Source organism: Ctenopharyngodon idella, chromosome 1, assembly GCF_019924925.1.
Source record: "Ctenopharyngodon idella isolate HZGC_01 chromosome 1, HZGC01, whole genome shotgun sequence".
In the NCBI taxonomy this organism is placed as follows: domain Eukaryota; kingdom Metazoa; phylum Chordata; class Actinopteri; order Cypriniformes; family Xenocyprididae; genus Ctenopharyngodon; species Ctenopharyngodon idella.
In genome coordinates this window covers 36,710,230-36,730,326 of record NC_067220.1, presented here as the reverse complement: position 1 = coordinate 36,730,326, position 20,097 = coordinate 36,710,230, and the positions used below count along the sequence as shown (strand labels likewise).

The 20,097-nt window shown below is 36.5% G+C and overlaps 1 protein-coding gene across 1 annotated transcript in view; it reads left to right on the top strand.

The window, feature by feature from the left end:
- The window catches only part of cfap58 (cilia and flagella associated protein 58), a 127,002-nt gene that overhangs the window by 29,817 nt on the left and 77,088 nt on the right, over positions 1 to 20,097 (top strand). The window contains exons 10-11 of the mRNA XM_051894694.1: positions 2,889 to 3,050; positions 3,973 to 4,119. Coding sequence (XP_051750654.1) covers positions 2,889 to 3,050; positions 3,973 to 4,119 — 309 coding nt within the window. The remainder of the gene's footprint in view (positions 1 to 2,888; positions 3,051 to 3,972; positions 4,120 to 20,097) is intronic.

Here is a 20,097-nt window from a genome sequence, read left to right as displayed (position 1 = left end):
TCTCATTACATTTCACCAATGTTCCACCATCATTAGAGGCATGTTATTTATAGAAAACCATTAAGGGTGATCGTCCTTTACTCCTGAATAATAAGACTGATAGAAATGTGCCTGTATTTTATTGGTGGACCTTTAAATAATGAGAGCATGTATGTTCTCCTTTATATCTATACATGGAAAATATCATTTGCAAACATTATGTGAGCACTAAAGTGAAGCTGCGTAATGAGGTGAAGGCGTTGATCACATAGAATCTGGAATTTATTCTGAAATCCTTTTTCTATAGAAGAAGACACACACTTTCATGTACTAGCAGACATGTATGCAACGATGGTACTGGGGCTGGGTGATACAAAATTTTAACAACATTCAACTTCCTCAGAATGTTCCTAAGTGCAATTCTTGAAACAATCTTAATAAGTTCTCAAATATTATCTTAAGTATGGAAGCTTGTTTCCGCCATGAAATAAAAAACAGAAAAAGTAATTGCGACTTTTTCTCTCACAATCCTGACTTTTTTTCTCGCAATTGTGAGTTTATATCTCACAATTCTGCCTTTTTTTCTCAGAATTGCAAGATATAAAGTCAGAATTGCGAGTTATCAAGTCAGAATTGCATGATATAAATTCAGAATTGCGAGTTATAAAGTCAGAATTGTGAGATATAAACTCACAATTGCCTGTTATAATGGGAAAAAAGATTGATGTTTTTTTTTTTTCTCAGAATTGCGAGTTTATATCTCACAATTCTGACTTTATAACTCACAATTGCATGTTATAAAGTCAGAATTGCAAGATATAAACAATTCTGAGAAAAAAAGTCAGAATTGCGAGATATAAAGTCAGAATTGCATGATAAAAACTTGCAATGTGAGGAAAAAAAGTCAGAATTGTGACTGTGACTGCATTTCATGTGCAGGGCTCCGTAGAAACATGCTTCCATACTTAAGAGCATCTCTTTTTTTGCTTAAGAAGAAAATGACAAGCTTTGTTATTGTTTGATTGCATGACGGTTCTTACAGAAGATTTGCTAATCAATCAGATGGAAAAAGACCTTAAAGAGTCTCTTTTTGTGCTGCCTGCACAAAAAAAACCATAATAACCATAATTAGAATACACACTATTTTTGTCATGACTGACTTGTGACAGAGAGTTCTGTCAAGTGGATTGTTAACTGGAGACTCGCTCTGACTGGAGCATTTGAATCAGTGAGTTGTTGACTCGAGAACAGATGCAGTCGGATCCGGCCAATTCACAAATGAATGTTCAGTGCGATTTGCAACCCGATTTAACAGGTTAAATGAAAAGAATCTGCTCATTCGAATCGGACACTGCCATCACGTCTCTGAGTGGATTTCTTCAAAATAACAAAGAACAAATGTTTTTAGGAAATGTAGTGGAGTAAAAAAGTACAATATTATGTTTTGGAATGTACTGAAGTAAACGTAAAAGTTTCCCAATGTAAAAGAACAGATACTTGAAAAATGTACTCAAGTACAGTAATGAAGTAAAAATACTTCGTTACTGTCCACCACTGGTTTTTTGGAACACAAAATATTAATAATATTATTCTTAAATAAGAAGTAAAAAGCATTTAAGAAGAAATTTATTCTTAAGAATATTTTGTGAATTCGGCCCCTGGAATGCAATTTCCATCTTAACTTTTTCTAGGTTAGATTGTTTGATATCTGACATAATTGGTGCCTCTGTGCACTGCGGTGCTCCACATAATCACCCACTGGACAAAGCTGATGCAGTTTATTATGTGTTGTCCTATAGAACGACATTTAAGGGGATAAAAAAGTGACTTTTGCCAGGTTCAGATCAGTGAATTTAGCTAGATTTATTGAGGAGATGATGGAGAAACTCTATGGTGTTCACAAGTTGATTTATAAGGCCCTGGAGCAGACTATGAATTTTGAGTTGTTGAATTTACAGGAAATGACTGGCATTATTTTCTGATGCTTTAGTTGATTTTATACACACTATTTGCAGAAGGGTTTAGTATTTGCAGCCTGTTGTTTCGCTTGACACGTGCACTATTTTTTATCCCTACTTGTTTGGCATACATGTCTGAAGGCTGTTGACCAATTGTCTCTACAGGAGGTATTTAACCATGATAATAGCATGTGAATTTGATTGGCATAGCCTTGGACACATTCTGCATTCAATTTAGTGTAAAAATCCCTTGCATCCATAAAGCATGTGCTCACTCCACTGAACTCCACTGAAACTGTGAATTTTTGTGCTTTGCTAAATGCACAAGTGAAAAGGTTAACATGGATTGGCAACTTTTCAAACTGCAGTGAAATTCAATAAAGGCACGTTGTTTGTTTGGTTCTCTAAAGTTTTCCTGATGTATCGAGTTAAAGAAAGCAAATCAAAACCTGACAAGGTGGAGAAAAGGGTAAAGGCAATCCTGAGTCTGAATTTGCATCAGTGCAAGGTTGCATAACCTCTCAATGAATAACATAAAGTCGGTTCCAAAATTTTGGCAGAAAGGCTGTAGAAAACAGCAGGCAACAAAATGATGTTGCTTTACATTATACCCTGTTTTGTACAAAATCCATGGGGGCATCACACTTATCCTTCACGAATAAGGCAGTCTCAAAATACATTGACCGAATTTACATTCAAGGCATTCAGTCTAAATCAATGGTTCTCAATCTTTTTGACTCGGAAAAAAGCATTAGTCAAGTCTGTGAGAGTGAAATATAACTACGTAAATGTGTGTGCATGTGACTTAGCATTGTACCAATCTTGAGATAGGATGCTTAGAAGGTAGCTGCCTATATAGACAACAAACAGTGAGACAACTTACCAAAGCTACAGACAGCTACAGCTGTGGTCTTGCTGATTTAAACCCACTGTCCCTGTCTGTCTCTACAGGTTCTTGAGAATATGGAGGACATTAAACTGAAGGAGATGCAGATATATGAGTATAAGAAGAAAATCGCAGAAGCTGAAACAAAACTGAAGCACAAACAGTCTGTCTATGAGGATGTCAGGACAGAGAGGGACCTCTTCAGCAAGAACCTGATCGAGGCCAAGGTAAGTGTGTATGTGTGTGTGTGTGTGTACGTAGACCTTCATGTTATAGATCTGCTCCCCGTGAACATGAGAGCAGACATAGAGGCCAGTAGATCCATGGGATGACTTATTTGTGAAATACACCCCATGGAAGCTTGTGTGAAGTTGGCGTGAACATTAATCTTTGTCCGGGAATCCAACCCATATGTACTAAGTGTGAAATAGCAGGTAACCTCCCTGCTGTGTGGACTTAGGCCTGAAACTCTACAAAAGTACATGAATGCAAATGCTTCTAGCTACGCAAAAATCATTTTCATGCATTGATTCGCTCCAAAATTTGTCAGAATGCAATTCATAATGCAACACAAGTTGCATTCTCAGCATTGCCACAAGGAGCTCTATAGTGGGGTCAGTTTTCTCATTCAGAGCAACAGTTTGAAGAGACATATTGAGCAAGTTATTTAAAGGAGTAGCATTAAATAAAAATAACATTTCTGGCCTATGTAGAAGTTTAAATGAAAAATGAAAATATCAGGCATGAAACCAGCTATTTGCCCATTCATTATCAAAATGTAAAAAAAAAAACAAACAAACAACAAAAAAAAAAACATTTATTTGAAATATTTTTTTTTTTTATGTAAAAACCTTTACTGTCACTGCCACTGCACTGGTCTTTAAAAGACAAATGAGAGAAGCCTTGAAAACTGCAGTGAGAAAATTTAAGTTTAAGACTTCTCAAAGATATATTTTTCATGTCTACCAATGACTGTCCTTTGTTGTCAGCTTTTCCTTGATGACCCATTACTGCTCTCTCACTTTGTTTTCTCCTGTGAATGTGTGCGCTTGTGCGTTTTGAGTGTGATTGTACTATGGTGCTTGTCTACCTGCCTGGCCGGCTGTCTTTGTGTCTGTCTCTCACACGCCTCCCTGCGTTCACTTCTAGGATATGAATGCTGAGATGAAACGCAAGGTGAAGAACATGAACCTCGAATTTGAACAGCTGAAAGATGATATCACCATAAAAGAGGTGGCTTTAGACAAGGAGCGGCAGGAGATCCAGCGCATAGAGAGAGAGAGGGAAAATCTCAAGGTAACTCGTTTCATCCTCAACTACCATGTCTCACCCTCTTTCTTCTGTATACCTGCAGGTCTAACATTATTATGCTTAAATAATTAAATGATATTAAAGTATAAAATTATCACAAAAAAAATGTTCATACCACAATTTCACACAAGTCAAATGTAGCTTTTTTGTCACTTAAAAATATTCAGATAACTCATTAAATTGTGTAGCATTCCAACAATTTAAAAATTAACCATTGTTCATTGAGTTCATTTTGGGTATTTTTAGAGATTCTTTGACTGTTAATAATTTTATATTTTATATTGACCAAATTTTATCGTCAGTATTTCTATAGAGTGATATTTGGTTTAAATAATTTTTAAATATATATATTAAAGCTGCAGTCCATAACTTTTGCTACTCTAGCAGTTAATAAACAAAACTACATGCGTCTTGCGGAAGAATATTGTAGCCAGAGCTACTTCTCTCTGTTTATGTCTGATGAGTCACGCAGGTACTGGACAACTCCGCAGTGGTGGCGACCTGACCGGTCTAAAATAGTCCGAACATAAACACTTATTATAGGTGTACCGTAGTGATTCAGGATAAGACAAAAACGTGGTTTGGAAAATGGATTCATGATGTACTCGCTCGGTATTTAAATTTTGTAAATTTTGAAAAAAGTTATGTACTGCAGCTTTAAGGTATTTTTTTTATATTTATACAACAGTTAGTTCTGGTACAAAGATTGATATATGACCCAACAGCACTGGGACTTTTCACTAGTTGAATCACTCTCCTTGTTTGTATTTCCTTACAGACTGGCAGGTAGTGCATTACATTGTTATGCCAGTAGGTGGCAGCAATAGACTGTTTTCATGAGTGATTCATTGACTCACTGAACTGCTTTGTTCAAAAAATGTTGATTCATTCAGGAACTAAAAACTACGTTCCTCAGAGGTGGTTCTATAGTGACTTTGTTTGGAACTATTTTTCATCGGCATCGCAAAACCAGACAAAATAACTGGAAAAGCAACTGGCAAAAATCTGGTAAAAATGTTTTTAATTTACATTAAATTCTTGTTTATTTTCTCAATTTCCTGATTTTTTTTTTTTTATTTCATCACAAAATGTAACTATATTATTGCCTAGAGCTTTATATAAAGTTGAATGTATTACCTGAAATGCGTTAACAACAGCGCTTTTGTGTGGCATTGCTTAAATACCAAGTTCTGTCATGAAATTCTAGATGGTGCAGGCTGATAGGTCCTTAACGCAACCTGCTGACAATTACATTGTTAACTACTTGGCACAAGCTGATTGGTTCCTGTTGTTGCATCTGCAGATAATGACCTTGCTGCTCAACATTTAAATAGTTGGTCAGTGTTTGCTGTAGCAGTTTGCAGCGCGCTTTCAAAGTTCCTCTGAAACCCTCCAGGGCTCGACAATAAGGACTGCCCGATGACCGGGGGCCAGCGTCAACGACGCTTGGGACAGTAGACGGAACGGTCACTTGCCCGATCGGGCCAGTGCTGTAGGGTGTGCGATCTATGATATCGTAATTGTTGATTTAATGATCTGAAATTATCGAGTATGTCCCTCACTTTACAAAAACCAAACAAAAACACACACATTGAGTGCACGCATGCACTACGTGACATAGTCTAGACTAGTGCGCGTGCATATTTAGAGTGTACGCTTTCACTGCGTGATTTAGTCTATTAAAATGCCTTTAGCCCTGTAAAACCCAAATATAGAAAAAAATGAGCAAAATTTTTTTTGACCTCTTTTTCAAATTTTTTACATTTTAGTAATTTTTTAGGGAAATGTTGTAATATTGCAACGTTGGGCCTAGTTAAGCAGAATTTCTGTATTTGTACTCACTTTGTCTGAACAGATATACAGAGCATTTAAGCATTCATTTGCAGGGTTGATTGCTTACTTAGCCCCATAACAGTATATATCATGAGTAATAATCACACAACAATCATATTTTTTTATGAATAAGCATTTATTAATAAAAATATTGAAAACATTTGTATTTATAAAACTTTTTCTTCTATCACTTTCACTGTGGTTTAAATGAAGTCTGTGTTTTACAGTGATAGTCCCTAAGACAATTCTTTTCATCTGAGAAGCACAGGCGAACATTGCACTTGCTACACAGTGTGTTTGTGTATCCATTATTGCAGTGTCTGCAGGGTCCTCTCTTCATCTTTACTGGGAAATGTGCAATCATGTCGTTGCGTACATCCAGTGGGGGGTGGTCAGATGACATCTTGGCATTCTGAAATGGAAAAAATAAAAAAATAGTTTTGTGAATAATACATATGGGTCTTATATTGTAGTAGATAAACTGAAAGAATAGACAGGGTGGTAGACCATGTGTCGAGGGTAGAGATCTAACTATTATCCATCAAAGTATTATAATTTCAATGCAAATGCTAATCAAAATTCCACTACTACATTCAAACAATACTGTGTGGCTGGCCTATTATGCTCTCTACTTTTCATACTAAAAAAACATATGCATCCCCCCAGAGCACTTACAGGTTCATATTCAAGACCATTCACACCTGTCCCTAAACAATGCAACAGGCATCCCCCCCAAAAAGTCCAGAACATTCAGAGCCGGTTTTTCTATCTCCTAATGCTATAAACTGCTACTTGGGCAACACTCATAAAAAATCTCAGGATCATTTAGAAGTTAAAAAACAAACAAAAAACTACAAAGATACAGGGAGTTTCAGATACTGCTCTAGATGATGGAGTTTCAAATACCACATACAATTTATTCCTGTATTTAATTATGGTCTAAGCTAAACTAAGTACAAATTTAACAGAAAAGCACATTTAGAACTTAGTTACAATGAATCATCTAACAGTTTAAATTTCAATTTGTGACCGTGTGAGAAGTGCAGTGTCCTTATGTAATGTGTAAGGAGCACAGGCTATTTTGACTACCACTCTGGCCCAACGTTGTAGAATTACAACATGGACTTAACAATCTCTAAATCAAATTTGATTAATGTTTTCCAAAATAACTAAATATGTATGTGTTCTAGACATTGTAATAAACACACAAAAAAAATATGTAAGGAATTTTACTTACTTGAATCTTGACAAATCCAGTCATGCAAAAAAAGGAGATGAGCTCAACGCGAAGTTTGCAGGTAGAGTGAGTTCATGGCCAGATGACCGGACCTATAAACACTTCTTCTATCCAATAGCATTGTGAGGACAAACAGTAGAACCCATTAACTATGTAAATGTGGTCTTGAGAAAAAAAAAAAAAACATTTGCAGGCCTTTTTTTTTAAATTGTTGAAAGTGATGTTGTAATTCTGCAACAGTGGGCTTTACAGGGTTAGAATACCCCAGAATTCAAGATAAGGGGCAAAAATGCCCCTGTATATCTTTTATATTTATATCATTTAATATTGTTAACCAGTATTACACAAAGAGCACCGTTTTTCTCCAAATATCAGCATGATTAGAAATGTGATATTGATTTTATACAGCGTACAGTTTAATGAACAAGAACTTAATATCAAGTGACTTACATTTTAGACACCAAATCCTGTTTCGCTCTATTTCACCAACAAAAATAGTTCCAAACAAAGTCCACAGCATTGTTTTGCGTCTCTTGAGCAACACTTCCTGAATGAATCAGCCGTTTGAATGAATCGGTTGAATCTCAATGACTCACTCATTAACAGTGATTCGCTGCCACCTACTGGCGGGTTTAATTTCCACACTTTACTTGCTCTGTAGCAGCAGTAGAAATAATAATAGCAGCAGCGTAGCAGATCTGTTCTGCCAAGACCAAATACATTAACATTGTCATATCCAATACCATGCTAAACTCTTCCAAGAAATATATATTTTTATTTATTTATAACCATCATTCACTTTTACTTCTTTTGCTGGAAGTTTGATTATTAAGGCAGAAGGTTTTTTTTTTTTTTGTATACGCAGACTGGTCACTGTCTTCATAGGTGCTCATTTGCAGTGCTTGACATGACCAGACAGCATTAGAAAGTAACCTTGCATTCATCTTTGAGGTGATATTTTTCATAATCCTTTCATTATTACTTTCCAGATCGTTGTGCTTATCAAATACAATGGCACGTCTCTTCTTCCTCCTGTCACAAGCTTTCAATATCACCCTCACAAAGGATAATATTGGAATATCAAATAGGATGGCACAAAAAATGAAAGAAATAAAAGAAAACACAAAAGATCACTTCATATTTTATGACAGAAATCTGAGTTCAGAGAGGGCTTTGACTCTACGCACTTTCAAATTCAACATCTGACATGAAAGACTTAATGAATATGCAATGGTTTTTGGTGGTTATTGGAGTTGTAAATTATACATGACCTTGTTCTGAGATATAGAGTGATGGGTGTGGTCGGATGGGAGGTTAGTCAGAGAAAGGAAAAACAAAGAGAGAGAAAGCCTGACTGAATGGTTGACCAGCAGTCCTATATGGTTGAACGACTGACCTGATGTGATTTATGGAATATTTCTCATTAAAATAATAAAACTTTTTGATATTCCATGTATTCCTCAGTATGTAAGCATCAGAAATGTTAATCATATTGTTGTTACAGGTTCAGGAAAAATAACGTTTTTGTATTATGACTGTCCCAAGTCTTACACCATGTCTACACCAGACGCGACTTTTATCACGTTGCATCGCGCCGCGCCGCGCCGCAACAGCTAAAAGCTGTCTACACTGAACGTGACAAACTGACCGTTGCAAAGCACTTAGACTACGTTAGAAATGGAACGGGGAATTGGTTGTGTTGCGTTGGGTCACGTCGCGCCGCATGCAGCGTAGACAAAATCACTGAGTATAATGGTTTCTATTGTCTTTTGATGCGTCGCGCCGCTCGCGTCCGGTGTAGAGACGGTGTTAGTTAAAGGGGTCAAAATAATCCATATGCATTTCCTATTAAACTTTGACTCACCATTATATTTGTTGGTGTTTAGTTTTGTCCATAATAATATTTAATTGTTATATTTGTTAAAGAGTCAATCTATTTAGAGGATTCTCTTATTTTATTTTATTTTATTTTATTTGTTGTGATGACCCTGTTTGCAAAGATTATAGCTAAATTATTTCTGAGCAAATTATAATTACTTACATAAACACAAATTAGTTATGGATTTAATTACTTATATTGAATGGGAAGTGAACAAATAACATTATTGCAACATTTAAAAACAAACAAACAACAACAACAACAACAACAACAAAAAGCCTTTTATTTGTAGACCATTGAATCATTTTGAATCACAGGTCATTTTGATCCACTTTGTTCATTTCCTGTAGTGATTTTGCTTCATGTTTTCTAGTCTTAAACCTGGAAAGTTTAGGTTTAAATACTGAAATGACATGAAAATATATATATATAATTTTTTATATAAAAAAGTTTGTATGACAATTTCACACAATTGCAGAGTTTTCTAATCTTTTAAAAATGTTTGGATATCTCATTAAATCGTGCAGCTTTCAAACTATTTATGAATTAACCAAGTTTATCTTTGACTATTGATAATTTTATCCTTTTATCATTTAAATCCCCCTGAAATCAAAATTTGAGTTTTTTAGCTTTTGGTATTAATATGTTAGCCTTACACCGTGTCTACACTGGACGCGAGTGGCGTGACACGTCAAAAGATAGTAGAACCCATTATAATCAGTGAAATTGTCTACACTGGATGCGGCGCCGTAGTCCAAGTCCAAGTGCGGCGCGACGCGATAAAAGTCGCATCTAGTGTAGACATGGTGTTAAGGTTATGAATAAGCTGGTGTGTTCCAAAACAATGAAAAATTTTCATTCAGGAGAAATAAACATTCAAAACTTACAGTCTCTCACTTCCGCTAAAATGGATCACAGGTTTTCATGACATCACTGCGCATTTCAGCTTCTCATCAAACCTTCTGTCCAATCAAATGCTCTCTAGAATCTGAAGTCCCGCCCCCTCCTACACTACGAACAGAAGCTGAAGATGCGGCTGAAATCGGTCGTATGTTCACACATTTACTAATTTCTACATGGTGATAGGGTGACCACCTGGCTATTGATCTGTTGCAGGACAGTAGATGTGATTTTGCGGGACACATGAGACAGATACATTTAAAACTTTTACGCTACGTAAATACTGATTTACATTTGTTGGCAAACTTGGCACAAAGTTTGAGCATGCAGATGTAATATCTGAGCGAGAGCGTGCACGTCCAGTTTTGTGCAAGAAGGGAATTCGCCTGTGAGCGGAGAGATTCCTGTTTGTGCATTTGATGCACTTTCGTGTTACAATAATGCAATCTTGACATTTTTCATTATAATAACGCCACAGAACCTGCATTAAATGAACTATTAACGTGAGAAGAAAGTCGTGTCTGAACGTTGCAATTTTTTTGGTTAAAACGAATGGAGAGTGTGATTCGCATGTGCTGTGATGCCTAACGTCATATTTTCCTCCATGTGAAATAGAAAAGCTGCTTTTACATAAACTGCAAAACACTCATTTGGTATCTCCTTCTATCGGCCTCACCCAGGTATATGTCCTAGCCCAGTCTTTTTTTTTTTTAAATTTTAATTTACCGAATTATCTGTTTGTTTTCTGACAGGGAACACATGGAACGAATCACCGCTCCACATTTTGATTGATATCCGTCACAACCTACTAGTGACTGTGTTTACTCCTTTCTTTTCAACCATTGGATAGGATTTAAAAAATGGCTGTTGTATATGTGTAAGGCGGGATGCTACTTCTGACGAAGCGCTGTTAAGTATAGGTGAAAAACTACGCCGCAAAAAGAATAAATAAAATGCTTTCTTAAAAAGGCAAAAGAACGCATGCACGTTTTCTTAATATGATAATTAAAAACCAACAGACTGATGAAAATGCAGGACTTTTTCTCAATATGCGACATGCGGGACAAGGGGTGAAAATGCTGTGCGGTACAATGCAAAGCGGGACGGGTGGTCACCCTACATGGTGAATGGCTCATGGTGCACTATATAGGGGATAGGGAACGATTCAGACAGTGTAAATATGCTTTCCATTGAAGCGAATGAAGTCTGTTTGTCACGTGAACCGCTGCAGCGTGAGAACAGTCTGCTTTGGTCCAGAGACATGAAAGCACAGAGCGGATCATATGCGCGAGTCGGCGTTCGGACACATTTGAATTCTGCACAGAATGCTGTCTTTTAAAGCGATATAGAGGAGATTAGGAGGAGAAACAGTTAGAGATTAGAAGGAAACCAAAGCTTTCAGCGGCTCTGGCCGAGCTGTGATATAAACAAAATGCTACTGGCTATTTTAAAAAAGGGACGGGGCTGTTCGATATATCGCCCTGTCTTCCTGTTTCAGTTGAAATTACGTCAACACATTGAATAATGCTGCGTGTTCCAAGACACTTCAGTGGGCCTTTAAGGGGCTCAAAATATTCCAAATGCATTTCCTATGAAACTTTGACTCACCATAGTATTTTTCGGTGATTAGTTTCGTCCATAATAATATTTAATACTTAAACTATTTACTGTAGTAATTTTCAATAAGGGTTTTTTTTTTTTTTGTATTGGCCCAGTGTTCAAAGATCAAAGTCAATTATCTGCCAGCAAATTAAAATGTCTTAAATAAACACACATTGGTTATAGTTGTCTTTAGTTTGATTGATATTATGATTGTCATTTAGAGCAGTGCTTCTTAAACCAGTCCTGGGACCCACCACTGCACATTTTGTATGTCTCCCCTCATCTAACACACCTGGTTCAACTCATGAGGAAAGACATCCAAAATGTGCAGTGGTGGGGGGTCTCCAAGACTGGTTTAAGATGCACTGCTCTAAATGATGATAAAAATACACACACAAAAAAAGATGCCTTTACTTTGTAGACCACTGAATCCGATCCATTTTGAGCCATTTTATGCATTCATGTAGGTTTTTTTGGGTCATGCATTAGTGTTACACATGGAAAGTTAATGGTTTTGAAAAATATTAAACAAAGAAGCCAACATAAAATCGCTGGCTTTTGGATCCCATTCTATGTTAATATCTGGAGCATAGTGGAATCGGTCCATCAGCCTGAACAGATTGTTTCAGAGGAGTGTGGTCCAGTGGTCTGAACAGATGGCTTCTGACTGGAAGGTTCCTCCACACATGGGGTGGAGGGTTGTGGAGTTCTGGATGAAAAGGGTGGAAAATTTTGAGTTGCAGATCACAGACTTACGAGCTGTCTCAGAACTAAATAGATCCAAGGATAACTGACAGTCTTTTTTGATTAATCCAAACACTGTCTTGGGAAGCATATAGTCAAATGCTCTTGAATATTCTCTTCTGGTATCTGACTGTTGAAGATCCTCAAAAGCTCATTTTGGGCGAATTATGGTCTGTGCATTTGTAAGGAACTAGACAGAAAGATTTATTAAAGGGTTGGTTCACCAAAAAGTGAAAAATCTGTCATTAATTACTCACCCTCATATCGTTCCAAACCTGTAAAACCTTTGTTCATCTTCAGAACACAAATTAATTTGCATTTTTTGTACAAACAAAGCACTTGTGTCCCTTCCTGAAATTGAGGTTAAACCACATGGGTCACATGGATTACTTTTATGATGCTCTTATTACCCTTCTGGGGCTTGAAAGTGGTAGTTGCGTAGCTGTCAATTGAGGGACAGAATGCTCTCATAATTCATCAAAAAGATCTTCATTTGTGTTCAGAAGATGAACGAATGTCTTACAGGTTTTGAACAACATGAGGGTGAGTAATTTATTGACAGAATTTTCATTTTTGGGTGAACTAACCCTTTAATAAAAGAAAAAGGGTCTCAAGGGCTAGTGGGCAGCTACCCAACTTGAGCAGCTTACCCAGCATGCCACAGGAGGTGCTGTCTGGCGCCCCGACTGGTTATCAGGAAGCATGATGGCTGTGATGTTCACCTCTCCTTTGAACCATGAAGTGAAAAGGCAAGACGCCCAATGGATGAGAAAGGGAAATAGAAGACCAAAAGATGCACTGAAACTGAAATGTTGGGAAACTTTACAAAGAAAAGTAAAGTCTGTGAACTCGATGCTGACACTCTCATGGTAGACATCAACGTAATCTTTAGAGAGCATGCTTCACCCTTGCTAATCAAAGTAAGAGGCATGTTGGAGCTGAGCTCAGCGCTCCCCCTGTTTAGATTCCTGTACTAATGAAGGAAAGCCATAGAGAACAGTAGAAAAAGACCAGTCATCATCAGGAACAGAAGAGCACTTGCAATTACTTCCAGAGGACAAGAATTTCAAATAAAATTCTTTGGTAAACATTCAACCCTTCCACGCAGGGAGTTAATTCATCATCATGAAGACTGAGTCATAAAGATGTGTACATCCTGCAGTGGAAATTAACTTTCAAACTCTTAATAGGAAATATGGTATACGTTCAAAGTTTGGGGTTGGTACGTTTTTTTTTTAATCCTTAAATGCATACCTCAGGTCTTTAGCGACCCGAGACGTGATTCACTACCCTGCCCCTTGTTTCCATTCAGAATGTAGAAATTTTGATGTTCAGAGTTTAACTTAAAGGATTAGTTCACTTCAGAACTTAAACTTTCCTGATAATTTACTCACTTCCATGTCATCCAAGATGTTTATGTCTTTCTTTCTTTAGTCGAAAAGAAATTAAAGTTTTTGAGGAAAGCATTCCAGGATTTTTCTCCATTGAAGGTCCAAATTGCAGTTTCAATGCAGCTTCAAAGGGCTCTACATGATCTCAGACAAGTAATAAGGGTCTTATCTAGTGAAACGATCTGTCATTTTCTAAAAAAATAAAAATTTATGTACTTTTCAACCACAAATGCTCATCTTGCACTAGCTTTGCGATGCGCTACGCATTACGTAATCACATTGGAACGGTCACGCGTGACGTAGGCGGATGTACCATGGTAGGGCGAAAAACTCATTTTCTCCTCCAACTTCAAAATCGTCCAACATCATTGTTTTACTTTTTTTTTAAAGGCCGTTAGACTTTGTAAACACTTGCTCGGTACTTCCGCCTACGTCACGTGTGACCTTTTCAATGTGATTACGTAATGCATGGCACATTGCAGAGCTAGTGCAAGATGAGCATTTGTGGTTAAAAAGTATATACATTTTTATTTTTATTAAGAAAATGACAGATCGCTTTGCTAGATAAGACCCTTATTCCTAGGCTGGGATCGTGTAGAGCCCTTTGAAGCTGCAATGAAGCTGAAATTTGGACCTTCATCTCACTGGTAGCCATTGAAGTCCACTATATGGAGAAAAATCTTGGAATGTTTTCCTCATAAACCATGATTTCTTTTTGACTGAGGAAAGAAAAAGACATAAACATCTTGGATGACATGGGGGTGAGTAAATTATCAAGAAATTTTAATTCTGAAGTGAACTAATCCTTTAATGTGTGAGGACAACAGGTGTTATGAAGTTTGGCCCAGTTTTAGTATTGCTTACACAACATTAGCAGTGCCGTTTTGAATGAGATCTAGAAACATTAGGGTCTACCAAGAAAAAAAAAAAACTAAAATGAAAAGAAGTAAATGCACAATTACCACTTTTCATGTAATTGCCTCTTCTAATTGGTGTAACTGCTCAATCACTGCATAATAATATGTCATGTTGCCATGTGAATAGTGTTACATGAAAACCTTACTTATTTTTCCTGTAATCCAAGTATAATTTTTTCAGGCATCACTTTACAAATAAAGTGCAAAAGAAACATAAATAGACTGATGGGAAAGGAAATCGGAGCAAAGAAGATCGACAAACAACTAGAGAGAAAGAACGAGAGAGAGAAATGACGAACAAAGGCAATCTTTCATGTTTTGAGGTGCCGCAGGGACATGATGCAGAAAACTTTAAATTGATAGGGAGTTCACTGCAGGCTTATGTAACCCTCTCTGGCATTTCCTTTCTTTCACCTTCATTCATTTGTTTTCTTGGTTTTTGTGAGCCAGTGTCTCACCCTTTGCCTTTTGTACTCTAAAGCATACAGGTGCCCCAGAGCTGCAATTTACCTCTACTTTCTTCTCTGGTTCTTCTGCCTTCTCCTTCCTGTTTCCCACCACTTCTCAAGTCAAAGCCATCATCCATTTCCCTCTTTAACAAGAGGAAGACAGATCCAGAACATCTGAATGAAAACACGCTTTGCATTCACAAACCTTGCAAGCATTTTTGGAGCTAGAACGTGTGCTATTACTAACTACAAATACTGCCCTAAATATATTTTTAATAGTCTTTAGCTTTTCCAAAATCATGCTGTATTGTGGTATAATGTTAAAACTTCTCAACTGTCCATATTGTCTAGTGGTACACTTTTAAGCTGATTTACATAAACCATCCGAACGAACTGATCCACTAATTCAATTAAAGGTGCAGTGTGTAAATTTTAGGGGCATCTAGCGGTGAGGTTGCAAATTGCAACCGCTCACCCCTCCCTTTCGAATCACATAGAGAAGCTACAGTGGCCGACACAGGACAAAGATGTCATCGTCTGAGACATCAGAGAGTAGGCAGTCAAGCAATGAGCTTTCTTCTTACTTCTAACAAAGAACAGACAACTACTTACTCTAATAAACCAGACTACTTATACTACTACAACTACTACTTTTTCTTTTTCTTCGTGTGTATTCAACGTAGTGACGATGCAAACTTCCTCTAAAAACACCAATAAAGAAGAAAAAAAAAGCGCTCTGTAGAGCAGTTTGTCCATTTAGGGCTACTGTAGAAACATGCTGCCGAAAATGGCGACTTAACATGTAATTGACTTGACTTAACATGTAATTTAACATGTAATTGGGGACCCGCGGTGTATGTAGATAGATAGGGCTCATTCTAATGTAATACAAACATAATGGTTCATTATGTAAGGTCTTTATACACCACTAAAACATAGTTATGCATATTATATTGCATTTCTGTCAATAGATCCTCCTAAATATTACACACTGGACCTTTAAATTGAGGTCCTGTGTAGAAGTCCATGCAATATTTTACAAATATTTAACTAAATGCTGTTGTACATACACATACACTTTTGTTCAAAACAAATGAATACTTTTATTCAGCAAGGATGCATCAATTGATCAAAAGTCACAGTAAAGACATATATAATAAGTTTCTATTTCAAATAAATGCTGTTCTTTTGAACTTTCTGTTCATCAAAGAGTCCTGAAAAAAAAGTATCAGTTTCCACATATATATATAAATGTTTCTTAAGCACCTAATTTGCAAATTAGAAACTTTTGAAAGGCAGTGTATTTCAGTTTATTAGCTGTATTCAGTTAAATGTAAATGTATTCGGTACAAAAAGTTGAATGCTGTCATCTTAATTAAAATGACCTTTGCTTTGCCAGATAAATACCACTCTGATTGTAAATATTATTTATATAAATATAATAATAAATATAAATGATCTAATCAATAAATAAAATAAACGTATTACCCACTGTGCAGTTAGCAAACTTTCTTTATCTGAGTCTACTTTCTAAAGAGTAGCTTTACTGTAATTTATCTACTTTGTGAGTAGTTTGGGATGCTACAGTTTCAAAACAGTACTAACATAGGAAGTCATATGTTTCATTTTTCAAGTGTCACCAGTCTGTTTCACCCTCTATGCTTTGAGGAATATATAATTGAGCTTTAAGTGGTTGGAAGCCTTTTAGCATATCGTTAAGAGTCATTTCTATTTTTAGTCTTTACTTCATGATGCTATTTATTGATGTGTCATTTTCCCCTGGCTTCAGATGGAAGGCCATAGAATGTGAGAGATTCATTATTCAATAAAGTTCTCGGCCACATGCAGATGGAAGGAGGCAGGAGAACATGCCATTTGCCCATTTTCTCATAAAACCTTAATATATCTCATTTATTATTCTCACGGGATGTCTCTTGGTTAGTCTTGGGTTTGTGTCCATAATGAATTGTGAAGGAGGACATGGAAAGTAAGGAAATGTTCTGTTTGACAAGTTTGGGGCAGATTTTGTGATTGACTGATTGAAGTTCTCACGACTGGAATTTGATATATAATTCTGAGAAAATTCTGAAAAAACAAAACAAAAAAAACATTGAAAATCTAAGTTTTATTTTTATTTGAACCTGGAAATGAACTTGAACTAGATTTACAACTAGAATTAGGGGGAATTTTTAAGTAAATATCTAAGCAAAACCTTGCCTCACTAAGCAAATTTGTGACATTGATCATGTGATCTCCTTTGTACAAAAGGTCAGTTTTTCTTGCTTTCCACTGAAGCACAAGATGCTCTTTGGAACATTCTCAAATCATGCTGGAGGATATGGATCATCAGGTTTTGCACAAATAAGTCTATATGCCAGCTTAAATATATGTTGTTATTTAAGGGACAGTTCTGTGGAACATAAAATCAGAAATGTATAGATAATCTCTACACAAATTTGATATACCATACTGAATCATACTGAATAAATATGTGAAGCTCCATTTTTGTGTGAACTATCCCCTTGAAAACAAGAAAGACTTACTAAGAAAGTCTGGAATGAACAGACAAAGTTCTCTCATGAAACTCTAGATGGCACAGGCTGATTAACTCAATCTGCTTGCAAACATATTGTTCCCTATAGAGCACAGCTGATTGGTTTGCTTGCTGCTCAACTTTCAAATACTTGGCCAACATTTGCAAACCCTCCACCTCCTCTACCTGTATAGATCTGCTACTGGTAATTAATCTATGCTTTGTATAGCAGCAGCATGAGTTACTTGCTCACAGCAGTGTGTCGTGTTTGTATTGCCAGTAGCAAGTCCTGTACTTGTTCTGCAGCAGCAATAATCATGCCAGAGAGTTGTCATGACAGAAATATATACATATTGTAGGGTCAAAAGTTTGAAATCACTATAGTGAGAATGCTTCTCTTTAACGTAACATGGAACCTCACCGTTGGCATGTCAAGGAACTCATGATGGAAAAAAAAACTCGGAAGACATGCTTGGAACACATCTGAGTGTTTTGCGTTACACACAACTCTTTGGCCACGCTTCTTTCACTTCATCAGGCTGACTGGTAAAAAATGTGATTTGCACCTCCGTCATTGTCACCTTTGGTATTAATTTGTCAGATACACTTTGTCAGCCAACCCACATATCTAACAATTGTCAGCAATATTACGCCTATGACAGAAAGTCAATATCACCTTTTGGTAATTGGTGACAAACCTGGGTTCATTACAATTCCATGGAGCAGCTGTCATAGCACTCATTCTCTGCTTCACATTTTACCTCCCCATTTCCGCTAATCCTGTCAAGATGCGTCAATGTCAAGGCATAACCCTTGCAGGGAATGGGGGTCATTGCTACACCAGTAATGATTTCATGTAAAGTGTAGGAAAGTGTTTATGTTACCCACAAAATGTAATGGCCTTGGAGAGACAGGTGTATTCATTCACCAATGAAGTTAATCTTTGTCTTTATTTGTGAACTTAGCATATACTTTCAACATCGCTGAAGTCATATAAAATGGCAGGTTGACGGTAGTTGATGGTAGTTCTTTGTAAAGGTACACTATGCAATTTTTTTGTTTAAAATGAACAAAATTTAAATAATGAGTTCACTGTGTTAAGCCTATTATAAGTATTTATATTTTAACATAGTTTAAAATGGTTTTCACTGAAAATTGTGTACGTCTTGTCATAGAGAAAAGTTGCAACGGCTACTTTGGCACATGTACAGTGTGGGAGTGGCATAGGTTAATTGTCACAACGAGCAAAATCTTGAACCTCCGAGAATCTCCTGTAAAAAAAAAAAAAAAGCCAAACAGAGGAGAGTCTGCTGGCAAAAAGAGAAAGTGAAAGAGCTCGTAATAAAACCAGAATCAACATTGGTTTGGCTTTTCAGAGATGGCGAGAACTGAGGGATTTGAAATGTTGTAAAAACGACATGGAGATGAGATTTTTAGTAAGGTAGTTTTTTTTTTTTTTTTTTGATAAGATAAACAGATAAATTGCCATATGTAGCTCATTTTGCCATATGTAAAGCATTATCTGTTGTGAAGGGTTTAGAATTTGTTTTAAAGGAAATACCGTGTCTATTAATGGGTATAGCTACAGTAACATCTTCAGCTAGTCTGCTTCCATTTAAACTGGTTATATCTCTTCAGCCTAGTAGTGAATGTTTTATGAGCAATAGGATGACCATATTTATCCACACAGTCACTCAGTGCTGAAGCACAACAATAACAACAAAATGTTCTTCCACAAAATGCATGCGGTTTAGAGCTGGGCTCTAAAGTATCTGCTTTGAAATCATTCTGAAATCAGAGAAAATGAATGTGTATTGAATACTTGATACATGTTTAAATGTTTATAAATGTTTTTTTTTTTTTTTTTTTTTTTTTATGCTTTCAAATTTGGTTAAAGTTTCAACTGTTTATTTGATACACATTTTGGTTATTTTTCATTACCTGGAACTAAAATGGTTTTCCTAGACTGAAATTAAGTAGAAAAAAGGACTAAAGCAAATTAATATGATATATATAGAACAAAAAACAGATTATTGGAGTGTGTTTTACTCCAATACTATTTCAGTCTTTCTACTTCAAAATTTCAGGTTTAATTCACTGCGTTACTTGGTGTTTCTTTGTAATTATTTGTGAAAATGTTTGATAAGTAAATCCTACACCTTTTTTTTCCAGTGTAATTATAACATGATATAGGGCTGCACGATTTATCGCACGCGATTTGGCAAAGGCTGCGATTATTTTATGCGCAGCTTGTCAGAGCTGTACGGCTCTGTGATCAGTAGTAAATGCTTCTCCATCTGAAAGCCTGAGGGCGCTCTCGCGCAGAAACTGCAAATATGCCCTGCTGCCTAAGTAGAACACACGTCATTCCAGAAAATCCCATACTGTCACTGTAGCGGAATGGTCCGTGTATCTTTTGGTCATTCGTTTTTTGATTTAATATTGAAATCGGAAAATGAAAAAACGGCACCTTTTTCG